The sequence below is a fragment of the Musa acuminata genome, chromosome BXJ3-4 (genome assembly GCF_036884655.1).
Source record: "Musa acuminata AAA Group cultivar baxijiao chromosome BXJ3-4, Cavendish_Baxijiao_AAA, whole genome shotgun sequence".
Classification (NCBI taxonomy): Eukaryota; Viridiplantae; Streptophyta; class Magnoliopsida; order Zingiberales; family Musaceae; genus Musa; species Musa acuminata.
This window is the reverse complement of record NC_088352.1, coordinates 36,469,602-36,486,389: the sequence shown is the minus strand read 5'-3', so window position 1 is coordinate 36,486,389 and position 16,788 is coordinate 36,469,602. Positions and strand designations below refer to the sequence as shown.

Below are 16,788 nucleotides of genomic sequence, written 5' to 3'. Positions count from 1 at the left end.
TAATTTAATTTTTTTTCATCATATCCATTAAAGTATCCTCTTCCATTTCTGATGCTAAGAAATCCTCCTCTGACATGTCCTTTTTCTGTTGATTATTTTGTCTCTTCTTTTAAAATAAATGACTCCTTAATCTAAAATATTTTTTCTTCACTTTTCTTAAGAGATTTGTTCAACCTTGGTTCATATGCTTATAATAACCCATTAGTTTATCAAATGAAAAGGTAGATAAATCTTTTAACTCCTCAATTGTGACAACAACGTGAACAAATTTTGAAGTTAAACTTCTCAAAACTTTTACAACGATTATATGTTTATAAAAATGTTCACTATAAAATTTTATTTGAGTAACAATTTCAATCACTCGAAAAAGAAAATCTTGTACCGATTCATTACTTTTCATTAATAAGTTTTCAAACTCATAATGAAGAATTTGAAATTTTACTATAATCACTTTTGATGAGTTTTAAAATTTATTTTAAAGTATTAACTAAGCTTACCTTGAGGTTGTAACTGCTGTAATTCTTGAGAAGATTATCTCATATATAGCTTGTTGAATGAAAAATAATGTCATTAAGTCCTTCTTTCTATTCTCCCTTCGCCTGGTTTCTTCATTTGGATCTATATATCCATTCTTTATTAAGTCTCATATCTTGAGACTTGAATAAAGTTTTCATCTTCATACTCCAAAATTCATAATATTTATCCGAAAAAATGAAAAACAAAGGATTGAGATATTGAATTATCATTAAAAGTCATAATGTCCGATTCAGATTAAACCTGATACCGAAAATGTTAGAGATAGAAGAGTAAGGAAATGATAAAAACATAATGTTATGATGCAACTGAAAAAGAATAATTTCAATCAAGAAAATCAAAATAGTATTAAACAAGAGTTAACTAAGAACACTTATAAAACTTTCCAAGTACATACATTTTTTTACCTATATCTGGAAAATAGTAAATCCAGTGACCAATTTTTTGTACCATAAAATATTTTTCTCAATTAACTTACTATAAAAGGTCATTTGGGCATGATAATTGCAGTCCATCATTGTTTATTAAAATTATCCTCTTTCTGTTCATCGCTCATTTAAACGTAGTAGGGATCGCATTGAAATATCCATCCTACTATTAGTATTGTTCAGCCGCGGAATAAGCATCCAAATTTCCCTTAGTTACTGAGCAAACATTCAAGCCAATCTCCAACCACATCAGACCTTTTATGCACACGAATAGAACCGATTCAAGCATCACTAGTATTATCCACATCAACTAGTAATTGTTATCTTGGGCATATTATTACTTTCTGCTTGGCAACAGTATTGTATCCTCGAAATGTACAATACAAATAATATACAATGAATCCCCAGCAAAAGAATACCATGTACTTTCCTCTTGTTCTGCACATTCCACTTGTTCTTGTAGTATAGTTAAAAGCGGTCTCTATCTACCCAAGAAGGAGACGTGACAATACCCTGAATATGAACTAGAAGTCAGTAAAAATAAAGCTTACAGTATTAAAGGGTCCAAATATTTCCAAATTCGTTTTGACAATTCAAAGCACACATCAAGAATGACGGGGAAGTGAGGGTCAAAAACTTCCACAATCCACAAGTGAAACTTTGATAAATCTAAAGGGCCTCGAGATTTAGACACTGATTGACTTCATAAACCAAACATTCATTTTAAGGAACCAGATTTTATGCCAGTCCACTGTACATCAAACAGGTTCAAAAATCACAGCTGTGTTACAATGCTTATGTTGCTTGAAAGGAATTCATTGACTTTGCGATGACAATGTACAGAAATTTGTGTATGGAAAACCCACAACTGCCATGATAACTGTTGATCTTCATCGAGAACATGGATATTGCTAAACAAGTTGCAAGGCAAAAAAAAGCTTCAAGGCGCATGCATTGATTGCAAGAAATTAGTAATTACCATCGCAAACAAGCACAACCCACTTAAGGCTCAAAACTGCAACTGCTCGGCTCTGAAGTCTGAAGATAACTATGCACTCATTTTTCCATCGCTAAATTTCAGGATATCCTTCAAGAGAAAAGTTATCTTAAAAACTTTAACTAATGATCAATTTCTCCCTTTTGAGAAAAACCTGCTGAAACCACGTCCATGCTTCTCAGTCAAAGCATTAGGAAAAGTAGAAGAGGATGACCTGGAAGGCCTATGCTTCTGGTGCTTTGAGTTGATAGGTGATTTGGGAAAAGAACTTGCTTCGGCATCAGATGGGCTAAACTGAGAGTTGTATCCATCCAAGGGGGATTCGGCACCAGCTCTTGGTGTGATAAAAGCAGCTGCACTTTCTGTTTCAGACACTGAATGCCTTGCCTTATGCATGTTTTGGGCACTAAAATCACTAGCGTCTAGCACATCTTCCAAATAGCTGAAGTTCATGAGATGTCTACTATTTCGAAAGGTATCTGATTGTTCTGCTGATGGACGAAAGGCTTGCAATTGCCTGCCAAGCAGAAGTATGGTCTCCTGACACTCTGCAAGCTTCTCTGCAGCTGCTGCTATCTCTTTCTCCTGTCACAGGACATATGATGGTTCTTAAAGTTAAATAGAAGAACTAGAAGTTCATCACCATCTGAATCTATGATTAATGCAATTATTTCATTTTATTTAACATGTAACAAAAACTAGTCAAGTCCAATGTGTTTCCAACAATTCTACTGCCAACCCACTGAACCAAGTACAAATATTTAGAATCAAATTTCAATGATCATATTTGACAAGAAACAATTTGTACAATATTGATGTCTAGATAGCTAAAAATGAAGAAAAGACAAAATACAATGATAAAGGAACAAAGAGTAGGCAAATTCAACTTGTAGGACCTACAGAAAGCACATAATACTATGATAAAGGAACAAAGAGTAGGCAAGTTCAACTTGTAGAACCTACAGAAAGCACGTGTTTGGTTAGATTATATTTTACCGTGTCTTCAAACTCAAAAAAAGAACAATGAACATTTTAGTTGTCCCAGATATCACACAATGCTGCTCTCAGCACAAGGTTCAAACAATGAATTTAATGCATATGTAGCCAGAAAACACCTTATTGGAACACGTAACAACATAATTATTTGTCATTATAAGGGGTTGCATTTATGATCTTCCAACATATATTGCTTATTATTCTATCATTGAAAACCTAAATATTCAACAAATAATTATCAACAAAGAATAGTGATAAATATCCTATTCATGAATATGAATAAGTCAACTAAAACAAACATCCTTCACAAATATTCACACAACCCTGTGAAGGGTGTTTATTCGCTGTTGTCCAATGTATCGGCTTGTTCATGCAACACAGATTTGAACTATTTATAGATCTTAGATGACAACTAAAGTAACAAATAAGCAATGATGCAGCTGCCTTTCTAAAAATCATTAGGGCTGATACATGAGACAGTTTTGAAAAGTTTGATTGCGAAGTAAATTTCGTTAGCAAAGTTTATATGATGAGTATAACAGATACCAGTAACTTCTGTAACCTAGGTTCCACTGAACTGTGATAAATTGATTTTTAAGAATGACCTTGATCCTTTTCAGTACTTAATTAAGGTTTCAAAATTCAATTGTACAGGTTAAGACGGACTAGGATTTACCCATCACACCAAATTCCAATATCCATACATATAGTTCAATACTACAACAGTATCATTCATTTCAATTTTTTTTTTCATCATTCAAAGCCAGTATTGGATTAAGAATTAAATCCATGTGGTCATTCTCAACAATCTAGAGAAAAAAAAAATCAAAAAGTATAGACACCAAAAAAAAAGTCTTACACAATGCGATCAAGGAATGCACATTACCTGTTTTGCCTCGGTATCAATGTCAGCGTCTGAGCACATTTTGGACTTTTCATTCCTTCATTTACAAAAGCAAAAGAAAAAGATATCAGGAAACAGAGCTAGCATATGTATCCATATATATATGTGTGAATATATATACACATACATACATACATATATGACACCTACTAAACAAATGCCAACTCCAACATGCAACCAGCTTATTCTAAATTATGATATTTAGCAAAGACCATATACTATAGCTAACCTCTCGAACTGCTCTTGAAGATCTCTTAATTTGGTCAAATCATCCTGATGAATTTGCCTTTCTTCCAGAAGCTCATTTTTCAATGTTTGTACTTCTGTACGCAGCAGGTTTATTTCAGCATCTAATTGCTGTGCTCGTGATTCCAGTAACTTATAGGACTCAGCCATACACTTCAATTGTGTTTCAGACAAGCTGTTTGATTTTTGGCTAGCAGCCAACTGGGATCTAAGATCTGCCAAATTTTGTTCAGTTTCAACTAGCTGAAGTTTTGTTTCTTCCAACAATTTGCTGCAAGTAGACAATTCTAATTGCATGTTTTCTTTCTCCAACCTCATCTCTTCAAAATCCTTCACAGATAATTTATGCATTGTGTTCCTCTGTTCAAAGCTGTCGCTGGTAGGCCCTTCAATGTCTGGATGAGAGGAAGACTGAGATAAAGCCATAGACCTTCCAGAAAATGTCTCATTTCTTGGATCCTGATGAGCCACTCTGTTTTCAAGTAATGTTACCTTGTCTATGCAATCTGAGATATTGTTATCCCATTCTTTGCCCATATTAAAGGTCATCTTAAAGCCCATCTTACCGGCTTCAGACAATATATGGGATAAAATAGGTATAAAATCATTCAAGCTTTTCCCATTATACAGTACATCTTCAACATAAGAAGAGAACTGCTGGATTTTCTCATTTAGTCCTTGAACATCAGATTGCCTATCTTGTGGTCCTAAGGATTCCTTACCTAGAGAAATAACAAAATCTTGAACCTCAGATATCGCATTCCTCAACTGTAGACCTAATTCATGCTTATCATCAGCATATGAAACTTTGTCGTGCTTAAAAGAAAAGCCAATATTAGTAGCTTTGTCCGTGTCATCATCACAAGCTTTTTGTTGACAAGGAGCATCTACAGAATAATTTTCTTTAATGATGCAGCTTACAGAATTCTGAGGCAACTCTTCTTGTGTTTCCTGCAGGATGCGTCTTATATCCTCCAAAACTCTACCAATATCAACTTCCTGATCCAGCAACTTAAAAGTAGAAACTATTCTTGTCTGAAGTTTTCTCAACAGAGAACTGAGTTTACTCATCGCAAGTTCTCCTTCAGAATGTTTTTTATTGGCACAAGGCAGAGTTTCTGCCTTCTCTGACGTAAACTGCTGTCCTTTACTAGTACCATCCAGAATATCAGCTAGTAACATGCCACCAGCATTTTCAGTTTTCATCTTATCAAGCACACCTCCAGGAATGGTAATTGTTCCATTGGACTCTGTTGACATACAAGCTAACCTCTCCATCTCCAGAAAATCATCCATAAGTTCCAAATTTTTTGAATTGTCTGTATTCTTGTGCTTCACGGTGTCCTTTTCTTTTCTGAATTGCGAGAGTTCCAACATTAATGCTGCAGACCATGATTCAGAATAACTCTCTGCCTCGTCAATTCCATCTTCAGACATGGATGTCAAGCTTGGTGGGTTGCTTTCGTTTTGGCTTAAATTGGTATCAGATGAGATGTCAAAAGTTGGATTTGATGATATCTTCTGTTGGTTCAGGGTCAGCATCTGTGCTTCAACGCTTCGAAGCTTGCTTGCAGTTTTAGCATACATGTTTCTCGAAGCCTGTAACTCACTGTTACGTTTTGACAAAGCCTCTTTTAACATCTTTGTTTCTTCCTCAATTGTTAATAAACGTGCTGTAAGAAACTCATTCTCCTTGTGCATAGTGTGGATGCTTTCAGAGGCAAAATCAGCAGCAGGTGTTGAAATGTAAGGAGGGCTAGGATTCTTGGCAGGTGATCGTCGTAATCTAGTCTCCCCATGATCACGGCCTAAATTTTCAACTTCTAGTTTCATTTGTGCTAATGCAGCAGGCCCAGGCAGCTTTTTCCTAACAAGACCACGCAATCTTTGGCATTCAGCTTCTAGTTTTGACATTTTCTTTACATCCTCCAAATGCTGTCTGTTCGCTGCATCAGCAGATTTTATGCTCATATTTTTCTCTTCACTCCGAATTTCAAGCTCCTTAGAAATAACATGTAGCTCATATTGCATTGAATTAATTTCTTTTTCACATGACAGAATATTGTTATTTAGCACTTCGATCTCACAATCAGCTTGCATCTTCTCATCAGTAATTTTCATCAGAATATCTGAACGTTCTTGAAGAGATCTTGAAAGAGCTGAATTTTCAGCAGAAGCTCTAAGCAGTTCCTGCTCAAAATAATCTAGTTTTGCCTCTAGCTCTGCTTTGAGCTTTTGCCATTGCTTAGTTTTGGCGAAGACTACATCGTGTAATTTTTGCTCACTTTCTTCTTTCACATTTCTTATCTGCTTCATGCACTCCTTCAGGGCACCATCAAGATGAGATGCCCGTTCTTCAGCTGTAAGCTTTAACAATGTGACAGATTCAAGTTGATGTTTCAGTGCAGATGATTCAGCTTCAGCTTTTTCCCAACCTAAAATAATCAAAAGTAAATGTTCTTTGTAATCATTAATTCTTCAAAGAAAATTGTAAAGAACAAATAAGAATGTTCATAATCATCAATATTCAACCAACAACCTTAAAGCACAACCAGTGCAATCAACTAAAACTATGAGAATCCTGTCATTGTTTAAGAACCCATAACCAGATCAATGAGCATAACACCAGTAACTCTTTCAAAATGGAGATGCATTATGCACAAATCAAGGCACTGCATTCAGAGCATATGTACGGATGCAGCTGCATCTGATAATTCTGATCATATATGTAGTTCATCGAAAAAATGTATTTTTCCAACTAAGTAACTTTGAAAATTAAGTATTAAATGAGTTTATATATATAGGATAAGTTGAACAATAGTCATGCAAGAACCTTTAAATGACAAGCCAAAAAGAATACACAGATTTAATGATAGAAGCCATATAGAAAAATGCAAGGCTACCCGTTTACCTGGACCAGTAAGAAATGAGACATATGTACTAGTCGGAACATAAAATGGTGCATGGAATGCCTACATTTTGGGCAGTCCGCTTTGAACCATTAAGAAAAATTAATTATGGATTATAAGAATGAATATTGAATAGTATATGGATTATAAGATTATAGACATGAATAGCAAAAGAAACAGGTGAGGAAGATGGGAAATACATGACAATGTATTGACCACATAAGCAGCTGCATATGCACCATGTTCTTTGGCATATGCAAATATAACCCATTATGAGGCTACTGAGTTTTCATGAACAGGTCCCCAAAGCCACAACAGCATAAATGCCTGTAATGTCTGCATATGCAGCCACAGGAACCATTTTATAAACATAGTAACTGTACACCTTAGTACCTGAGACTGCTTCTTCAGCAACCTTAGCATGTTGCTTGACTAGATTATCCTTGGTTGTCATCTCAGTTTGTGCTGCAGATAATTTTTCTTGCAAGATCTTCACTTGGTCTTCCAATTCAGTCAGGTGGGCATATGATTCTGCAGAAATTTGTACATATTTGACAGTGCTGTTAACATCCTGCAAAGATAGAAAAGTGACTCAAGTGAGCAAACATGTGAACCACATCAAGGTAAGAGAAAATCAGGAAAGTGATAAAGATATCCTGGATCACAATATATAGGAAGGTAGAAGAAATAATGATAACCACCAAAATATATGTTTGTGGGGTTGTTCAAGAGAGAAGAGAATAAATTCCAAAACGAAAAGGCCCTCATTAGTTTGGAAGTAATGAGAACGAAAAGGCCCTCATTAGTTTGGAAGTAATGAGAATTATAAGGATGGAAAGAAATTATATGATTTTCACATTGAAATCTCAAAGTGAAAAACGGTCATTCAACTTCAAGACTGGATAACAAAATGTCACAATAAATAAGGCGGTATTATTAAATATCACCTGCCGGCGTAGATGAGACCTTACTACTAGTGCCAGAAGATTGAGTCTGTCAGCTAAATCTTGTAATCTTGTTTAGTTGATAGTTTTTAATTGTTGTTATTATGGTAATGAAAACAGATGGCTAATTATCCTGGAATGATATCAGTGCAAAACATGGTTAGCTCAACCACTGAGTTGACCTACAAAATCCAACTATTGTTTTCTTATAAATATCCATGATTTCAATATTGAATCAGAGAAGTTACCTTCACACGAGGGTTGTTGCAGAATTTTACATAAAAAGGTCATAATAAGCTTTCTTAACATTTTTTTGCACTTGTACTGTTTATGACACAATAAACTATATCCATCTTAAAATTACAAGTGGTACTTTCCTAGGAGTCACAATTAGTGTTATGTTTAATTTCAAGATCAAATATCAAATTTGTAAAAATCAAAAAGATGAAACAAGTTTATCATCTTTGCATGACCCATTTCTGAAATTCATTTACAGATATCAACCAATTAACAACGTAAATATCATGAATATATAGACATGTTTTGATTTCAGTCAATACCAGAAAAGCACAACAAAGAACAAACCTGGTCTGCTTGATTTCCACCAGAATTTGACAAAGTGGAAGTGGATGAGTCAGCTGTAATCACTGTCTTATCAGATGATTTTTTCTTCCAAGGCCAACTTCGCCGATCCATCATCAATCAAATATCCTATAAGCTACGCCGTTGAGTCATTCTTCAGAAAATGAATTAGAAGAAAATGATAACAGAGACTAATGGGCACATTGACATAGGAATTGATGACAAAAGAGCAGCATGTTTTTTAATATGGCAAACAAAAAAAATAGAATTACTAAGAGAAGAATAAAGGCCATCACAAATTAACTTCCAGAAGAGGATTTATCAAAATATCTCAGTTATAACCAAATGCAAGTAGAAAATGAAACTATAAAATAGTGCTTCAGTTACTATATTTTTACTTTGACAACAATAAAAATGGAAAAGTAACCTGCAACAGTGTTCTGGCCACAAGTTATCTGTGTTTCGGCATAGTCTACAAAAATGTGTTGTTCAAAGATCTCAGTTGTGTTATCAAAGTCCACTAATATCTTGCTTCACAGCACTGAGCTGGTGCATCCAAAGAGCAATAGTATTTGGCTAGTCTATGCACAATTTTGTTGAATGATTATTACTAGTCATGAATGTTAGGGGATAATAAAATCTTGCATCTAATTCAAACAAATAATCTTCATGAGTAACATAGAATCAAGAAAATCAGTAGGCACAGCTTTGATCTTCACAATACAATAATAGCAAATATAGCCTTTTATGTACAATATATTTTTTAAGAGATCTAGTTAATGAATGGTGTAGTTGTTGATTCTTGGTCATTATAACTACAAGGAGACAAAGAACATCATCAACCAATTAGATAAACTAATATAGAGGAAAAAACAAGGCAGAGAAGTTATAAATAAAAATTTCACTGTCAAATGGTCAATGACAATGATCACGGTGCTGACCTTTGCAGAAGCCAATTAGCAGAATTCACTGATTCTGTGAGCGCAGTGACCTGTTTACAGGAAAAGGCAAGAAAAATCTTCGTGTAAGTATGACTGTTTCAACACCCATTGGATAAGATGTGCATAGCTTGTACCAAATAGAATATGGAACAGATTCAACACAGGAATTGTAGAAATATAACAGATGGAACAGATCAATGCTGCAACAACAGTAAGAATGGATTTTAAACCACGACCAGAAGGTCAAATTATCAAACATCTAATTATCTTGTAACGGTTAAAGAACGCATAATTTTGGCAACAATATTTATGAGAGAAAGAGATTCTTGAACACTGTAAAATTGACTCTTAAACCTGAGAAGGCGTCATACATCAGATGCACTGTTCAGTAGAATTCTTGTCCTAGTCCAATTTAAGTCCCAAGCTAATAACGAAAACCACCATTGTTTCAGAGCCTTCAAATCCACAAAACGCAAGCAAGAACCAAGAGAGTGGTGGTGCGTCGTGCACAAACAGGCCAAGAATTTAATGCACTGGGGCGAGTTAGTCCTTGATGCCAGGAGGAACACGAGTTAGGAGATGGAAATTAAACGTGAAGTTAAGGAGGCCACTAAAGAAGCATTCAGAGCAGACCTGGCCCAAATGTTGTTGAAATTGTTTAAAGATAGGTGGGGTAGGAGGTTCCAATGTCTCACATATACAACTAGTGAATCCAGACTGGAACCGAAGAGCAGAAACCATGCCCTGCCCAGTCTAATCTGATATGTACCACCTGGTAGAAGCAAGCTTGCTTCGAAAAGACACTAAGCATTAGCTAAAGAAGGCCAATTCATTATGCCGCTTAATTTTTGCCAATATCGACATCCCACCTGAAGCAATGACCTATCAGCTATCCTTTTGCAGTGTAGGAGTAAAGATAAGTTTCAGCATTCAGCCATACAAATTTAAAGCCTTTGATCGGAAGAAAGACCAAAAGGACAGCGAAAAAGGAGAACTCGGTAGACGAGCAAAAAACTACGAGGGCAGATCAAGAATCGACGCGAACTACATTGAGACTATCAGATCCAGGCATTGTGCATCTATTGGTCAGAAATCTGAAGGGAATTCTTTTTATCAGAAAGCGTCTCATGAGAAACAAGAAGGATGAGTTTGTCATCATCCAACGCCGTTATCAGTCAGTGAATCGACAATCGAGAAGAACACGATTGCAATCAGGACCATCAACCAAATTATGAGCCAAAACCAAGCACAAGAGCTTCGCAGAAGGCACAACGGCAGCTGGAAAAGCCACGATTATATTGGCAGAGAAAATGCAGACATGAATAAGGCTTACCAGATGGAATGCTGGCAGCGGGATGCGAATTCTGGGATCAGATCCGGCGAAGCAAGTGGTTTTGGTCCAAAGAAACGAAAGGAAAAGGAACGAAATAAAGCAATTGTTCTTGGTTCCTATCGATCCTTCTTTTTATACTCTGTTTCGACATAGAACGAGAAAGAGGCAAATAGAGAGGGAAGAGAAGAGTACGAGGAAGGTGCGAGAAGAGAGGATCGAGGTAGCTACTGCCTTCCCTGCTCCGCCACCCTACTCCTCTCTCTTGCTCTCTGAGTTATCATGTCGCTGACGCTTCGGGCTCCTACAACAACAGCAGACAGCTGAAGAGAGAGAGAGAGAGAGAGGGGGGGAGAGGAGAGAAGAGAGGGGAGGGGGCAGGAGAAATGGAGAGAACAAAGTGAGGTGAAAATATTGGCGTTAGGTTGCCCACTTAAAAAGCAAGACGCTGTTGCCCGAAAGGCACCCCGAAGATGCGACTTTCTTTACCTTCCCGCGGGCTCCACCGGGCCTCACATTCCCTGGTCAATCGTAACGCAGGTACATGAAGATGGCAACATATTTACGCGTAGTAAACCGATGGCAACATATTTATTATATTTTATTATCGACTTTTCACACCTCACCCGCCTTTACCTTGGAAAAAGAATTAAAAGGACGATGACTATTGGCTGATGAAAGCCCTTCCCAAAGGCAAGTTGAGCTGTGCGTATCATCGCTGCCTTCCGAGCCGCGCCACGTCTCCGTCAGGCGGCGTTGGTGTTTCGGTGCGTTACTTATTCTATCTGTAAATTAAAAGCTCGTACTGACTGCTGTAGAGATAAGGAAAACATTCCTACCAGTTACCGGCAGACTTCCATTGCAGAATAAGCATGAATAAAAGGTAAGAGAGTCTGAGAGCTACGGATTGAACGGTGGTGATTGGAGAGGAATCCGCCGACGGATGATCTGGTTGCTACGTCTTTTTGTACATATTCTTTCTTTTATCTTTACTTTTATTATCGCGAGCGTCGGTATCAGCGGAGGCGGAGGACTCGACGGTGCGTTGACCGGCGTCGTACGATCCGATGGTGCAGAGCGGTGAGACGGGTGGAAGCAGGCGCGTCCGCTGTCTCTGTCGGACAGCGAGAGATCAACACGAGGCCAAACGCTGGCTCGGTCCGACAGTAACGTCTCATCACGATGGATCGTCCGATCGCCATCGGGCGATTCCCGATGGTATGTATCCGTGTGCGGTTCACGGGACAAGGTTGCTCGTAGCGGCTCATGCAGAACGAATGGAAGTTGTCGTGTGTGCTGGGCGAAGTGTGGTAGATCCTATTCAAAGCGGATCCAATCGTGGTACCGAGTGTCCGCTCCCTCGTGAGACCGTCACTTAGCATCCGCACGTGACGTTAATGGGCGGCTTGAATGCTCCATGGTTCCAACATAGCGTTTAATCTTTGTATTCGATCAGTAGCTGGCTCCCCATCTCTCTTCTACTTCAATGTTTCTTCTGCGTCGGGCTCACCCATCACATGGCCATACGTACGAAGGGCAGACTTTTCACCCCCTCTGGGTTAATACTGGAAAGTGTCGATGAAATCATAAATCGCACGTGAACAAGACGCAGAGAGTCACCGACACCAGCGCATCAACACCATTATCATCATAAGAAATTTCTTCTCTCCTTCTTCTTGCTTTAGTTTCTTGAGATGTGCTCTTCGTCTTGCAGCAGCGGTTAAACAAAGCAGGTGATGGACTCGTTCTCTCCCGAGGAGGAAACCGGACGCGGAGAGCGTACGGGGATGGTCAAAAGACGAAGCTCCGTAAACTAGTGCCAGAACACAACGCGGACACCGGGGGGGGGGGGACCCACGCGCCCCTCCTCGTCCTCGTTGGATTCACGGCTTCCCAGCAGTACAACTAGTTGATAGCTAATCGTCACCAGCGGGATGAACTCTGAGGCATCGGAACCAGTGAAGCCGATGAAGATGAAGAGGCAGATCGGATCGCCAGGGAATGGGTTCGGCGTCGGGATGATAAACTAATGCGTGGTGGTCGGTGTCGATGGGCGTGGGAGTGACGATAACTTCCATCAGAAGGAAGGGGCTCCTCGTTGTGCGGGCAATTATGGAGGCAGTAGAGGCCGGCAATAAGTGTGGAGGACACAGTGCAACGGCTCTTTTTTCACTTCACCATGATTAGAAGACGAGGAAGGTGGTATGGTTAGGATAACTTTTAGAAAGCTGGTTTACACGGTGACGTGGCTGTTATACGTATACGGGTACGGCTTATGTACGCCAGTAAACCCGACCGACTATTTTGCTTGTACGACTAACGAATCTAATGGATATAATATTGTATATCGAAATAAATGGCGATGATAATAATAATCGTGATGGATAGATGGGATGTGGTGTTGGGTGCTATTGGTTTCATGATTTCGTTGTGGCAGGTCATGGCTTTGCATGTCCATCACTGCTACATTGTTGTACCACAGATAACACTCCTTCACAACGACTAAGAAGCTAATTTTTTATTACCAAGAGTAACTTGATCTTCTTTTAAGTATGATTAAGATAATAATCAACTTCCAATCATATATGTATATCTGGGTAGTTTATTGATTTACGAAATAAACAAGGTAAAATTCATAAAATATTCTACCTATTGCCGATTCTAACTAGCAACTTGTCATTTTTTTTTGGATATTCATGCCTACCTAACCTAATTAACTTAGATTAATATCGTTAATCAGATGAATATTTGTATAAAAAATAGTACTTGATATAAGTACGAAACGAATTTAAGTACTTAAATAGTTAGACTAATTTACATGCTATATTCCTCATCTTCCCTAACTAAAATGTTGCTTAGATGAACCAACAGTACATATGTTCTCTCTCCTCACAAGATAGAGAAGTAGCTCATCTCAGAAGTTTGACTTCCGCATTAATAAATAAGATTTATAATGGTTAGTTGAGCTAATAAAGAGGTGTACAAACTAGAGAAAATATAATTTTTTTATAATGGTAAACGGTGAAAGCCAATTTTGAGGATCATTCAAATTTTAAATTTTTTATTAATAGATATCGTACGTCATCATCAAAAATAATATTTTAAGTTTTAAAAATATATGATATAAAGTTTGAAAATTATAATATTTGATAAATTAATACATCATCATCAAATCAATATTTAATTTCATAATTATTACTGACCAGTGTCTATAGGCATCAGCGTAATGGTAGGAATAAGCGAGAGAAAGGTTAAATTTTTAGTCACATACAATAAAAATCGAACTATTTATTTCGATGTTGATCCACACGCTACACGATGGGAGCTTTTGGGTTTCATAGTTATCAATCACCATACAAATGTCTGGCTAATTTGGCTCAATCCCAATCGTTATCTCCAAATTGTCGCAGTGCCTTGTACGAGCAAATGAAACGTAAATGTGCATCTGTCCCAGACGACCGCTCGCGGACGCCGCTCCCTGCTGTAGTGATGTTTGCTCGTGCCGCGACGCGGATCGGCACGCGCTAGTTCGGACATGTGTTGGCTCGATGAAGGCGCCACTTGAGATGTGATGTCTTCAACGTCATGCGTGACGTGTTCGTGGATATTTTAGTTCGTTTTTGTGGGGGAAAACACGATTGTGGTTATTACCACAGAACAGCTCGACTTTATGTATCAGAGGCCGAGGAATGTAACATCTAGCAGACCAATTTGCGTGGAATATCCAATTGTTAATGCTTTAGTGGAACACCGAATGAGATTAGCTCCCCACAACTATGTTTTGGATTATATATGGTCTTTCTTTCCGTATGATTCAACAATTTGCTTGCTTTTGGAACAACACAGGGAGGAAAATGACAGAATTAGCTCCACACTCGAGCTTTTTCATGGCGGAGGTCTCTCCGGAGACACACGCTCGTGGCTAACCTTTGGATGCAAGTCAAGCTGCTAGCGTTGGATGTCAGATTCAGCTACCAACAAGCACCAACGATGTAGGTGGGAAGGTCATGGTGGCCTTGTCACATTTGGACTTGAAATGTTCTGGAGCTAAAAGAGACGCAGGTTCCTCATTTCAGCATGCTGTCCTCCTTCTTTTGGACTCACTCTGAAACAGTGAACGAGTCCGATCACACGATGGTGGAGCTCGAAGATGATGAGCACCCCCTAACAAAGAATCACCGACAAGTGAAAAGAATGTTTCGAGTCCTTGCCGCACACACGATGAAGCAAACAGGTGGTGGGTGGTCCTGGGGAAGAGGGTACATCTCAGCTGGTGGTGATTTGAATAGGAGATCTCAGGCCCCCCCATCACCTCTAATATGGAATGCGTGGATTACAAACCATTCCTCGTGTAACAGATGAGAGGATGACAGAGCTATTCCACAAGTCGAACGCTTCCCCATGATTTAATCGAGTCGAAACGTTTTGTAGAATGGAAGACCGGTTGGATCGAGTCGGTGTGTCGGTGTCGATGATTGAGGATTATTGGATATGAAAGCTCTTATTGGACCCGAATCCATAACGACTCGGTCGAATGCGTCTGGGCTCGTACAAATCGAGCAGAAGCACAAGGAAGCGACGAAGAAGCCGACACTCAACACCTCACGTTTCTATTTATCTCATAATTAAGTAATAAATCGGAAAAAAAAAACCGAAGGAAGAAAACTTATGGTGGAGACGGCTCGACTCAGAAGAATCTAGATTCCTGACGGGCCCCACAACCATCTTCTTGCACGGTGACCACGCGCGTCCTCTACGTTTAAAAAGCGACGGCTATGATGAATAATAATTTTAAACGTAGTGGGATTTCTATTTGCCAAAAGCGACGGGTTCCTTCCAACGGCGTCGAACCCAAGCAGAACAGGTCCTCCACACACGCGGCGCCGTCTCATTGGCCCCGGTGACCGAGGTCTGCGTTGACGGCGCCCTCGGCTGGGCGCGCCGGAACCGAACGCACAGTTCGATTCGATTTATTTCCCTGGTCACGGACGACGGCGCGGGGATATTCACTCGAGCAGGAGGCCGTATAAAGCAGGAGGGAGAGGAAGGGGAAGGACGACGCCACAAAAAGTTCTTCGTCGACGGAGCGGGAGATCTCGATTCCTGATCTCGGCGTGGAGATGAAGAAGGCTGGGGTCTTCGCCGCCTCCCTCGCGGCCGTCTCTTCCGCTGCTCTCTCCACCACCAACCCCTCCTCCTCCACCTCCACCTCCTCCTCCTCTAAAGAGGTATGAACCCCTAGCCCTTATCGCATGATCGTCAACAGGGAAGTGAAATAAATGATTGATTGGTTGGTGATGGATGGCTCCATAGGGATTGGGATCGTCGAGGAAGCAGGACGCTGCCGGATCAGGATCAAGGAGGGACGCGGAAGACAAGTTCGCGCCGAGATTCGACGGGCTTAGGTTCATCGAGACGCTGGTAACGGCGCATCGGTGATTCTCGAGTCTCTTGCCGATGCTTCACCCTCTTATCACCGATCGATTTCTGCCAAGGCGGTGGTCCTCTTCCTGATATAATTATGATTTAGTATTGGTAGTCTGCAAGCTCTGTTACGCACGAGCCGTGTGTGATTTTAACTTCTTGTATATTAATTAATTAATTAATTATTCTTGTATTTCGATTAATATCTTGCATTTTTTTAGTGGCATTACCTTATTAGTCTTACCTTAAGATTTCACACTACGAAATAAAGCGGAGACACACTAAACCCAATTCTGTTGTGTTGTACTGAAACTCGACACGGGAAGAAATTTCAATCTGAACTATTATTATTTTCCCAGTTGACAATTCCGATTGCATTTGTACGATAAGATTTTCCACCACGGTTGCTATTGATCATTTACGGGCTTCATCTGTTGTGTTTTTGGGGCTATTGAGGGGAGAAGGTTTTTTTCACCAAAAGAAAAATCTAAAGATTAATGATCCTTTTTACTGTAATTTGTATTTTTGATTGCGACGTCTCTAAAATAAAGCT

General features: G+C 39.1%; 1 protein-coding gene and 1 long non-coding RNA gene across 14 annotated transcripts; one reads left to right on the top strand and one right to left on the bottom strand.

Annotated features, from left to right (window-relative positions):
• Window positions 1-1,659: 1,659 nt before the first annotated feature.
• LOC103977369 (filament-like plant protein 4) lies at window positions 1,660-11,199 on the bottom strand. 13 transcript variants are annotated; one of them, XM_065148425.1, is made up of 9 exons: window positions 10,815-11,199; window positions 10,115-10,350; window positions 9,853-10,030; window positions 9,482-9,531; window positions 8,544-8,676; window positions 7,408-7,585; window positions 4,089-6,540; window positions 3,842-3,896; window positions 1,660-2,544 (listed from the first exon to the last, which is right to left on the bottom strand). In XM_065148425.1, exons 5-9 carry the CDS (start codon window positions 8,655-8,657, stop codon window positions 2,089-2,091), a joined length of 3,255 nt encoding a protein of 1,084 aa, XP_065004497.1. In that variant the 5' UTR covers window positions 8,658-8,676; window positions 9,482-9,531; window positions 9,853-10,030; window positions 10,115-10,350; window positions 10,815-11,199; the 3' UTR covers window positions 1,660-2,088. The 13 variants fall into 13 exon arrangements, with proteins under 13 accessions (XP_065004497.1, XP_065004495.1, XP_065004496.1 ...); XM_065148423.1 differs by having other exon boundaries at window positions 9,853-10,350; XM_065148424.1 differs by having other exon boundaries at window positions 8,544-8,669; window positions 9,853-10,350.
• A 4,669-nt stretch (window positions 11,200-15,868) lies between these two features.
• Window positions 15,869-16,438, top strand: LOC108952421 (uncharacterized). Its single transcript, XR_001977372.2, has 2 exons — window positions 15,869-16,039; window positions 16,125-16,438. It is a non-coding gene; the product is annotated as an uncharacterized LOC108952421 (long non-coding RNA).
• The last annotated feature ends 350 nt before the right edge of the window (window positions 16,439-16,788 follow it).

Bases quoted from the DNA above. Each gene is read 5' to 3' on its own strand.
- LOC103977369 (XM_065148423.1), bottom strand. From the start codon at position 8,657: ATGATGGATCGGCGAAGTTGGCCTTGGAAGAAAAAATCATCTGATAAG. The intron at 7,586-8,543 runs GTTTGTTCTTTG...CTATCTTTGCAG, and splicing joins GTGGAAATCAAGCAGACCAG to GATGTTAACAGCACTGTCAA. The intron at 2,545-3,841 runs GTAATGTGCATT...GTCCTGTGACAG, and splicing joins TTGATACCGAGGCAAAACAG to GAGAAAGAGATAGCAGCAGC.